At 34.4% G+C, this 12,266-nt stretch overlaps 1 protein-coding gene across 1 annotated transcript in view; it reads right to left on the minus strand.

Annotated features, from left to right (window-relative positions):
• Positions 1–12,266, minus strand: part of SGCZ (sarcoglycan zeta) — a 242,505-nt gene that overhangs the window by 11,740 nt on the left and 218,499 nt on the right. The window contains exons 5-6 of the mRNA XM_063726381.1: positions 7,119–7,191; positions 1,420–1,543 (exon numbers count right to left, since the gene is read on the minus strand). Of these exons, the coding sequence (XP_063582451.1) occupies positions 1,420–1,543; positions 7,119–7,191 (197 nt within the window). The remainder of the gene's footprint in view (positions 1–1,419; positions 1,544–7,118; positions 7,192–12,266) is intronic.

The raw sequence follows: 12,266 nt of genomic DNA on the forward strand, positions 1-12,266 counted from the left end.
ACCTTTGTGGGCTCATAATTTAAAAACGATAAATAACACAAGAAGAAAATAAAACACCAAGGGAATGTATTGGTAGGAAAAGCAATACAACAGATTTAGACTGTCAACAACTTTCAAAATTGTAGTAAAAATATATAGACTAGCATATGAATCATGTATGAGCATTTAAAATAACTAAGGTAGAATTAAAAATGAACAGGCATGAAAGCATCTGCCAAGATGTCCAGATTTGAAAAAAAAAAAAGATGAGACTGTTAGACATTAAAGACATAATCATTAAAATTTAAAACCTCGATGTATGGATAAAATATGAGATTAGATACTGGGAATAACCCTGAAAATACAGACCTGAATAACTCAGTGGCATGAGGCACAGTAAGATAAAGAAACTGGGAAGGAGAGGGTAAGATATGTGGAAGGTGTGAAAATGCAAAGTTATGTCTTCAGAGTTTCAGAGAAAGACCATAGAAAATTGGGGGGAGGTTATCTGAAGAAATAATGGGAATTTCCAGAAGTGATAAAAATGTGATTCTGCAGATACAACAATCATGTATACTTATCACTTTATAGTGGAAGAGTAGAACACCAAAGGCAAAGTATTATTTAAAGCAGACAGCAAGAGAAAAAAATAAATGATGTCTACAGGAGTAGCAACAAGAGTTAAAGGAAATGCTTGGGGAATAAAGGTAATATAGAAGAAAAATATTAATGTATACATCCTTATCCAGGAAATATCATTCCTAAATGGGAAAACTTCTTTTGTTTTCCTTTTAGATAAATAAAGGCACTCTTTCTATGGAAACAAACAACCAAAGTGCTTTCTGGAAGAACTTTCTGAATATCAAGATATAACAAGAATTAAAAAAAAAAAAGGCATTATTCTTCTCAAATTATATGCATATGGTTCCAGGGGAAGCATAAAGAAGTGCTTTGTGGAAAAGTTTAAATTACACAAATATATACTTCATCTGTTTGTTTTGAGATGGAGTCTCGCTCTGTCGCCCCAGGCTGGAGTGCAGTGGTACGAACTTGGCTCACTGCAATTTCCGCCTCCCGGGTTCACGCCATTCTCCTGCCTCAGCCTCTGGGGTAGCTGGGACTACAGGTGCCCACCACCATGCTCGGCTAGGCTAACTAACTTTTTCTATTTTTTTTTTTTTTTTTTTTTTTTTTTTAGTAGAGACGGGTTTTCACCGTGTTAGCCAGGATGTTCTCCATCTCCTGACCTCGTGATCTGCCCGCTTGGCCTCCCAAACATATATGAAATTTGGTAACCTAATATTACTTTCCTAAGTTACAACTCCATGTATTTTCTACTGAAAGATATTCCTTCACAAGTCAATTATAAATGGGACATCTAAATACTTGTATTTTCAAAATGGGCAGTATAGGGCCAGGGTCCAACTTTCTGGGACTCACCTCCCCTTCTGTAGATTGCAGATGGAGCTCCTTCCTGCAGGTGGCCTTGAAGTCTCCTGCAGCAGCACTCACCTGGACCCCACGGGGAGCTTCCATGATCAAGGATCTGGTGGGTGATTCAAGCCTAAGGGAAAAACAAAAAATCATTAATAGGAAAAAAAAAAAACAAAAAATCATTAATAGAAAAAAAATTTTTGATAAACTAGAAGACAACATTGGTCAAAACAACAACCAGACAGACAGGCATAAAGGAAAAGTCCTATCATTTTAGGCAAAGCCAAAATGAGTTTCTGAACAATTTTTGATTGACTTTTTGGCTCTTTATAAAAATCTACATTTATTCACATCAAGTATTTACTCTCACTTTCATGACAATTTGCTTGTTTCCCCTCAGAATGCTCATGAAAAGTAGGGTGTGATAAGTATACTTGCTAAAATGTTTAATAACTTACTAGTATTAATGATGGAGGTTAAATAAAAAATTTACTGCAATTTAGGATGTAGATATATGTATTCCTCAATAAAGAGTCCCAGTCTTGTAAACATGAATACTTTAATGAAAATCGTTAATATTGCACACTTTCAGGCATGCACAAAATATTATGAACTTGACACCTCTAGAAACTGATTAAAATAATGAAATAAGACATTTTCTACATCAACTAACTCTGTTGGCCCCGTGAAATGTCCACAAAATGAGTGACATTAGTCTGTGAAAGAAAAATCAATAGGAGGGTAATATACAAGTACAAATGTGATTGAAGGTTGGCTACATAAATTATGAGGGCAAGAAACAAGTGTTTTAGACAGTCATGCCTACATAAAAAGAGATGGGAGGCAGTTTTCAAATTATCTTTAAATATAACAGTAGAGAAAAAGCAAAAATGACACAACACAGGAACTAGAATACAGTGGTAAAAAGTGCCGGTATGAGAAGAGGTAGGATCCATGCATTGGTCTTTTTAGATCAGCTTTCTGCCTTGGGGATGCAACTGCCTGTGATCCCCTTACCACAACACTTTAAGAGGAGGGTCCCCTCAGGCTCACATTCACTGTTATCCAGCACAACTGGTTTTGTTTTTGTTTTCTGAGGCAATGAATTCAGAGTTGTTTTGCAGAAAGAACCACCTCAAATGGTTAGGTCTCTGGAGTTCAGCTCCCTCTCAGCAAGAGAGTCAAGTCAAACTTAAAAGCTTAAAAGTGATAGGGAAGGAGTAGAGCCAGCATTTAGAAGTGGTTTCCACACTTTCATTTTCTTTTTTTTCACTCACCTAAGCAACTTTAAAATTTTAATCCCTATGGGCCATTTGGAGATCCATCTTCACATAATCCCTGGAGGGGTGAGGTTTTGAATATATCTATTTTTAAGAAACATCTGTATTTTTTTATTAAACAAAACTCCCCATATTTTCCATAGAATATTTGAAAACCTGAGGACAATCACTCATAATCCTACTTATAAAATTTACTATTAGCATTCTATGCACAGTATCAAAATTTGAATGTTAAAATGTATAGTTTATCACTGATTTTCCCTGATACACAACCCTTCTAGAACTACGCAGACTCTTAGCAACACCGTAACAACAATTAAATGTTGTCCCGCTTCTCTCTTGTATGGAAACTCTCCTGTTCACTGAGGAGGGTTTCACAGACTTACTTATATTATAGTAGAGGTTTTCAATTAAACTATTCATGTTATTATAAAATAGTATCTGAAAAAGGAAACCCAAGTTTATTGGTACTACTTGTGGATTTCTTTGTTATTAGTCAATGAAATTAGTGAATTATAATTGTATTCATTTGGAAAGCATTACAGCAAATATAGCAGTAAGTTTCAGACTGGCTTTCACAGTGGGTACCTAGGATTATTATGGCAGAGAGAAGGATTAATGTTTAACTTAAGTCCCTCTACCACCTGGTTTTTCAAAGCATTCTGTTTTTTTATGGTGTTTATATACCAAAGATGCAACAAGATACTGTTTTTAAGGTGTTATGCAACTATCAAATTAAAAAAAAAATCTGTGGCCTAAATCTCTGGAAGAATTCTCAACATTCAGAAAAAAGAAGAATTCAGACTTTAAAACAACCTAAGCTGCAAGATGCAGTTATTAAATATTAAGCAGAACTTACTTAAGCATCAGAAGAAACAGAAAGAAAGAGAGGGAAAAGGAAAGGAAAGAAAGCAAATACACTACTTTATCATAATGTTCTTCTAATAGGTAGAAGAACACCAGCAAAGCGATTTACCCCTTTATTGAGGAAATGTCTCAGACAAAATCCTGACTGCTTAACAGTTTTTTTCCTTGAATATATTAATGATGTGTATTAGAGCTATGTGTTTCTAGAGATTAACTTGGAGCCTGCAAACCTTAATATTTCTGTGTTAAGCTGTATTTTTGCAAGAATGAGAATTATGAAAAGATGCCAATTATATGATTAAATATTAATTCATTTTACAGAATCCAAGTGCAGGTTATTTTCTTATTCAGTAGTTAATGGATCTCAGATCCAAAAAAGATCTTTAGGCAATGGGCATTGTATAATTAGTTTCATCACTTTTTACCATAGGTACAGAAACTCTTCAAACTGTAGTAACTTAACTATATATTAATGTAAGAAATAAAAAAGAATGAACATTGGGCTGTTCTGGGCAAATTTACTATTATGTCTTTGTTAACTATTTAACATGTTTTTTTTTTTTAGCCTTTTAAAATATAGACTCCATACTACAAAACAGTATCATCTTATCTAAAAAAATCAAAGAAAATCCAGTTTTAAAATGCACATGAAAACTAGCACAGAACTTGAGAAATACTAGACACTCATCAAACATCTGCTGAATAAATAATAAGTTATAGAAATCCACTACATTTCTTCACCAAAATATTAATACTCTATTAATAAACTTTTGAAATGTATTTCTTTTCTGAAGTCTTTTTGTTCTTCACAATAACAAAACCAAAGAAAACATGGCTACTTACTCCCTAAATTAACATTTTATTGACTTGGCCAACCAATGAAACTGTGTTGATTAGAACTAGGCATCAACTAACAGTACTTACTTCTCTGAAAGGAAAATTGTCAGCAAGGCTTGTAAAGTTTTTCTCAGACACCCTGCTTTTAATCTTAATTATACAAATAAATAATTGAATACCTACATAATTACTCTACTCTGCTTCTGTTTCAGTTTGGAAATTTAGTAACACTTATCTTGGGGGTTGCCAGTCTTTTAGAACCAGCTGATAAATCCAGCTTAGTGCAATGTTTACATAATGATGAATAATTAGAAAATGAAAACCAGAAACACCATACACTAGATATAATATCATTCACATTGTCACTTATGAATTGTGAAATATGTCAGCAAGATAATTAAAATACCAGTTGGTTCTTATTCCTCTTTTAACAATAGACTCTCCATAGTAAAAATTATAAAATGAGCATATAGTTACTAAAATGTTAGAAATAAAAAGAAGTCTTCTTTAAGAATAAATTTAATTAAAAAATACTTCTATAAATGTATTTTTTAAGTTTACTGAATAAATTAGTAAACAGCTATGTCTATATTAAAACACAGATGAAAACAATTGGAATCAGTGCTCTTCACATCTGCCTTTGTAATACAATAATAACTGCAGCCACTTTCCTTATATCCCATTGATTTAGTTAATGTCCTCATTTTTCAGCTTTGCTAAGTTTCAGTAATTCACATTAACAAATACTTATTGCAGCAAGGATATGTAAGATAACAGTGCTGGCTGCTACAGCATTAAGGATAAACAAGGGAGATGTGTATCCTGTTCTAATGGAATTTTCAGTTTGTTAGGAGAAGAAAGATACAATAAATATTTTCACAAAAGTTGTTGAATTCCTCCCTGATAAAGGAGCCATAAATGAAGACTGTAGCATCCTATGAGATGCTGTTTACACACACTCCTCAGCACTCCTGAATCCCTAGGGTTTCTGTATAGAGTAAGTAATTATTATGTTGCTCTTCTAAAATAAGTCTTAGTCCTTGAAGAAGGCCACTTTTTTTTCTAATATTGTTCCCTAGCTTGTTTGAATCTGTGTTACTCAAGTAGTGAGAAACTGAGTTCTTTAGGAAATTTTATCACAGGACTCCAAAAATTTACTGTTGTAAAGTATGGTTTTGTTGCCTTAAAGATTTTCAACTTTATTTTTTGTTTCCATCTGAGTACATATACATTCATCCAATGTGAAGGGCTAAACAAAAATCCTTATGAAATAAAAAGGTTTTGTAACTTAATATTTTTATTTTGCTTCCCAAGACAGCAACTGTGTCTCTCAGGTTGACACTTTGATCCAACTTTAAAAGTGACTTTTAATGTGATTAGTTTTTTATCAGCACTATTTGCATCTTTCCTTTTCCTATACAATAAGAAGTGCATTTCAGAATGTAATTTACCTATCATAAACTAATTATTATTAAACCATAATTAATCACCAAATCTTATGTACTGAATTAAGAACAGGCTGGACGCCTGTAATCCCAGCACTTTGGGAGGCCAAGGGGGGCGGATCAGAAGGTCAGGAGATCGAGACCATCCTTGTCAACATGGTGAAACCCCGTATCTACTAAAAATACAAAAAATTAGCCAGGCGTGGTGGCGGGCACCTGTAGTCCCACCTACTTGGGAGGCTGAGGCAGGAGAATGGCGTGAACCCAGGAGGCAGAGCTTGCAGTGAGCCGAGATCGTGCCACTGCACTCCAGCCTGGGTGACAGAGTGAGACTCTGTCTCAAAAAAAAAAAAAAAAAGAACATCCACTGAGCAGTTTTGTATTAGGGATCTAGATTCTAGATTTTAATATTTTGAATTTAATCAACTGTGGTAATAATTATCCTGTGAAGAATTCCCCATAATGTTGGAATTTTCTGGGTAATGAGAGATTTTACATATAACTGCCTCCTAGAACCATCACACTGTCAGGACATAGCTTATTCCATTGGAAATATTAGACTGAGGAACCCCATCACAGTCCAATTAAGTTCTGCCTTTTTCTGATTTGCTTCCATATTACTCTCTATATAATACTCTGTGGTCATTTATAGCTTTCTCAGCTCCCTATATGCCCTGTCTTTATTCCTATATATGTCATATATTTCATTATATATGTCGGATTTTCCAGCATTCCTTTTTTTGTTGTTTGTATTTTGTTTTGTTTTGTTTTTACAGATGGGGTCTTGCTGTGTTGCCCAGGCTGGAGTACAGTGGCATGATCATAGCTCACTGCAGCCTTGACCTCCTGGGCTCAAGCAATCCTCTGGTCTCAGCCTCCTGACTAACTTGGACTACACATGTGCACCACCATGCTCGGTTAATTTGTTTTTATTTTTTATTTTTCATAGAGACAGGGTCTCACTATGTTGCCAGGTCTTGAACTTCTGATCTCAAGTGATCCTCCTACCTTGGCCTCCCAAAGTGCTGGGGTTGGTTACAGGTGTGAGCCACTGTGCCTGGCCTCAGCATCCCTATTTTTATTAGTTCCTCTCACTCTATAACTGCTTTGCCTTTTCTTTTCCACATTCTTCCTATCTAATATATTCATTTTTGTATTTATTTTAAGTATATTGGGGGAAACACTGTTTAGTTGTCTATTTATTTTAGTTCTTCATATATTAAGGATTATCAACAATGATGGATTTTATGCCACAGGTATAAGAGGAAGCACTTACCTGAGATCTTGGGATGGCTCTGCTCTGATGTGTGGTGTCTCCACAGAGTGCCCAAATACGGCTCCTTCAGTGCCTGGAGGTAGCATGAATATAGCAGTCAGTATAAGCAAGTCCACACAGTGGTTTTCATCTCTGTGTTTATGCATCAAATATTCTTCCAAAAGAGAGAAAACTTAAAATAGGTATATATGATATATTAGTCCATTTTCACACTGCTGATTGATAAAGACATATCGGAGACTGAGAAGAAAAAGAGGTTTAATTGGACTTACAGTTCCACATGGCTGGGGAGCCCTCAGAGTCATGGCGGGAGGCAACAGGCACTTCATACATGGCAGTGGCAAGAGAAAAATGAGGAAGACGCAACAGCAGAAACCCCTGATAAAACCAGCAGATCTCGTGAGACTTACTCACGACCACGAGAACATTATGGGGGAAACTGCCCCCATGATTCAAATTATCTCCCACCAGGTCCCTCCCACAACACGTGGGCATTATAGGAGTACAATTCTAGATGAGATTTGAGAAAGGACACAAAGCCAAACCGTATCACAGGATATGAATGAGAAGAACTGGAAGAATATCACCAGGCAGGGAAGAGGCAATCAAAGTAAATCTAAATGTCATTATATTAACCAATTTTAAAATTAAATTATTTATAAAAGTCAAGAGTCAGTGAGTATTCCCACTCTCTCCTTTAAAAACAAAAGCTCATCTCTGTCCCCTGCCTTATTTTCCAGGTAAATGAAATTGAGGGAGGGCTAAGTCACAATACTCAATTCTGTGTTTCTATAAATAATAGCAGGTCATGAATAAAAATGTGGAGGTGAGCTCCAGTGTAGCCTATTATTGGTTTTTAAAGACAAACCCTCATAGATGTTTAGCAGTTCTCACACACAGAGCTCCCACCTTTGATTACAGTAACCACCAAAAGCTAGAGAACATGTCATGTTACTTTGACCTCTCTGGAGTTAGGCTTAATCTAAAATCATGAACTGCTTTAAATTGTGGTGTTGTAGTTGGTTTCATATGGAATCGTAGTTTTCCGAAGAGGTCATATAGTCTAACACTTTTCTCACGAGGTTAAATGATACTCTATCTCAACTTTCATTTACTGAATCCATTTTTTTCCAGATTCCCATAGCTTTTTCATAATTGAACTGAGCAAAATGGAAGGATTTTTCAATTACCAAAATCAAGTGGAAAAAAAATGTTCCAAATAAGATGACATTGAGAAAATCTTTTCTGTAATTTTGCATAAATGTCTTTGATTATCACCCTCAAAATAAACTTTATGATTTTGTTTTTTGGTCTAATCTTCAAACTTCTTGGTTTAAGAACCTCATATCTGTTCCATCAGTGGCTTCAACACTAGCTAAATTATACAATGTAATTTAAAAATATGTATTTGAAGCATACAAAACAAATCTGTTTTTATCTAATGAGAAAAATCATGTAAAATATATTAATTCGAGAGGCAATGATGAAATTGCCACTAGGAAATTAAAGCTAAAATTCCAATTCCTTAAAAATAAATTGCTATATATGGAAATGTATTAGAACCATCAGATGACTCCTTTGCATAATATAGCAATAGAGACCTTGATCATGAATAGAAGAGGAAGAGATTTTTTTTTCAAAGACTCTATGATTTCATCTATATTATGGTGCTGAGGGCAAACTTACCAGGTTCTGCTGCAGTAAATCCCTAAGATTACAGATTTCTGTTTATAAGCTAAAAGCTATTGGCATTTGTTGAACTCTTAATGGGTTTAATAGTGTTCTCTCTTTCTCTCTCTGTCTCTACTGAGACCCTGTAGGACATATAGTCCTTGTTTTTAAAACTTTTTTCACGAATTTTGAGAAATTACTTAAGGGGTTTATTCTTTTGATATTTTGGAAGATATTTATTTCTCCAAGTGGAACATTCCTTAAGATGGGTCTTTAAAAGTAAAACAGTAGTTTGAGGTAACACTAATTTTGTGATTATAATGGGGTTAGCATTTGAAAGAATATTACAAGATATACATTTGTATATCTCAAAGAGAGACTCTGGCATTTTGTAATAAGATATGCATCCCAGAAAAGACAGTGGAAATTAATTTTTAAACTTTGCACATGGATAACTATTTCATGATTATGGAAATTTCCCAGATAAGGTGACAGAAATATAATTAAACATCGGTAATATTTACTTTCAAATACATAATGGCATACTTACTAAGCACAAACTCTATCAGTGAAAATAAAAATAACAGAATGTCATCAAACTTTAAATTTTCAGTGAGAATTAAAAACTGATTGATAGAGGTCTCAATTCTGAGTGCCAATATAAAAATAATTATTTTTAAAGGATTCTTGAGGAAATAAATATGTAATCATGCCACTTAAAGGGCAAAATTGTAAACTAAATAATATGAGTGATTAACAAAATGCAGGCCTCTAGAAAATGAGAAATTCATTCTCCCTGTTTTTGTCCTGAATGAGCCAAAGGTACAAAATTAATAAGCAACACTGAAATCAGTAAGGGACGATAAAAGCTACCTGAACCAGGTATAAACTCTAACAACATAAAAGATTAAAAATCAGAACATGCACAGTGGCTCATGCCTATAATCCCAGCACTTTAGGAGGACGAAGCAGGCAGATCACTTGAGGGCAGGAGTTCCAGATCAGCCTGTTCAACAGGGCAAAATCCTCTCCTCTCTACTAAAAATACAAAAATTAGCTGGGCATGGTGGCACACAGTAGTCCCAGCTGCTTGGGAGGCTGAGGCAGGAGAATAGTTTGAACCTGGGAGGCAAAGGTTGCAGTGAGCTGAGATTGCACCACTGCATTCTAGCCTGGGCAACAAAGGGAGACTACATTAAGCAACAAAGGGAGACTATATTAAAAATAACAACAACAACAACAACTTTAAAAAAAAACTATATCTCTCATGAATTGAAAATTTTTACCATGTAGATTACTAGTAGGGTTGTAAGATTTAGCAATTAGTAATATATGACACTGAGCTAATTTGAATTTCAGATAAATATCAAATCATTTTTTAGTATAAGTATAGGATATTTACAGGGGATATACTTATACTGAAAGCATGTCTTGAGTAATCAAGTAAATTCAAAATTAGTAAGGCATCATATACTTGATCTGGAAACCCTAACGATTTGTCAACATTTGTTTGGTACATAAGGACAGATCTGATTTATGCTCACTTAGAGAAAAGACAGACTGTCATGAATTCTCATATCATAGGCTCTAGAAACCATAGAAACAGAAAAGAAGGATAGACATAAAAAAGACAAAAGGAACATAACAGAGACACATATTAATATGTATACGTAAACTTACTGAATAAATGTTTGTTTTTCATTGCTATTGTAAGGGGCTGTTCAAAAGGGTACAACGTTCAATACTGCTTGATTATAAAATCCTATAAAGGATGTTTCAGATAACTTAAACTGACTACAATGTTACAAGACATAGGGAAAACCTATACTGTTGGCTACTGCAATTGTCAGAAAAAAACTAAGAAAATTCAGGGTCCAAAAGTAGTAGAAACCATTCATATGATCATTTCTGGCTTCTGCAGGAAAGAATAAGGATGGCATATTCTGCTTTGCTGGAAAGGTGAAAAGGCAGATATGGATTATGGTCCTACTTTGTATTTAAAGACCATTTAAGACATAAGCTAGGATACTACCCTTTACAAATACCTAACATAAAATGCCACACCCTCAAAAACAAATTATTAAAATTAAATGTAAGCCCCTCTTCTGATGTGACTATCTATATTCTAAATGCTATCTATACTATAAATGTTATATCCTACACTACTCATTATTCACCCATTGGCATCCATATATTTTTTACAGAAGTCATTGGTCCCAGAAGAAGAGGTAACACCAGAAAAGGAAACCCAAGCACCAGAGAGAAAGCAAACAACCAAGAAAGGCAAGAACACTTCACATTGAGAAAAAGAAAGTCAGGCAGGAAATTATATTTTTATGTTATTTGACCTGAGAACTTCTGCTGGCCTTTATTTTTCCAATAAAATCAACTACGATGATGAATGTTTTGAGTTTTTTTGTTGTTGTTCTTGGGGGGTGGGTGCAAAAGAAGGGAATGGATTTTATGTAGATATCAACATGATGTGAAAGAGAAACTACAAGAGGAATCCAGAGTCCGCGGGGCAAAGGTTAACAGGACACGAACGGCTAGCCTCCCAGCCCTATGGCACTTGACAGGAATCTTAGACGGCATTTCAAATTCCTCCACTAGAATAGGGACAAGGTCCAGAGATATTTTTCTAGATCTCAAGGGACAGAAGATTCCTATTTATTTATGATCTTCAAATTTGAATCTGTGTTAGTAAATATATTCAAACTTTTTGGAAGTCTTCCTACCTTACTTTCTTTTTCTTTATTTGCATCTGTTTCCCCCAAATCTAAATTGGTATGAAAATCTAGATTAAACTGGGAATAGACTTGTTTTATTCCCAGATTTACTTATAATTTGTTTTTAAATCTTGGCCAAGTATTTAAAGCCCTCTGGTTTTTATTTGTAAAATTAAAAACCAGATCATGAATAACATGATCTCTAAGGTACTTTCAATATCTAACAGAATTATACGATTTTTTTTCAAACATGTCAAAACTTGTATACTAATAACTCTTCTCATTCCTCCTTAAATACGAGTGGAAATGAGTTTGCTCCTCCAAATCATCAGAAAATAAATTATTTTGGGGAAGGGATGGAGTAATAATACTGGAAAAAATATTAATTGGCATTTCTTTTATTCCATTAAAAAGGATTCCTTTGAATCCTGAAAAAATTTATTACTTCTCAAAAGAAGAAATGTCAACCTATTTCAACATATACTACATCTCTTATTTATTTGTGTTGTTTTAATAATCTACGTGGTGTTTTTGACCCACTTAACACCACAAAACACAACCTATACATTGCTGGAGTGATTTTATCAAAACAATTGATATCTCACCTGTGCAAAAAGCTGTAATTATTTTCCTGGACACTGCTTTTGCTCAGCATTCAAAACTCCTGTAATCTGAGCCCATTTGTGCGCTCAAACATCTTTTCTTCTACTTATTTATAAAATATCTTTACTAATTTTCCTACCTCTTAAGG

Source organism: Pongo abelii, chromosome 7 (assembly GCF_028885655.2).
Source record: "Pongo abelii isolate AG06213 chromosome 7, NHGRI_mPonAbe1-v2.0_pri, whole genome shotgun sequence".
Lineage (NCBI taxonomy): Eukaryota > Metazoa > Chordata > Mammalia > Primates > Hominidae > Pongo > Pongo abelii.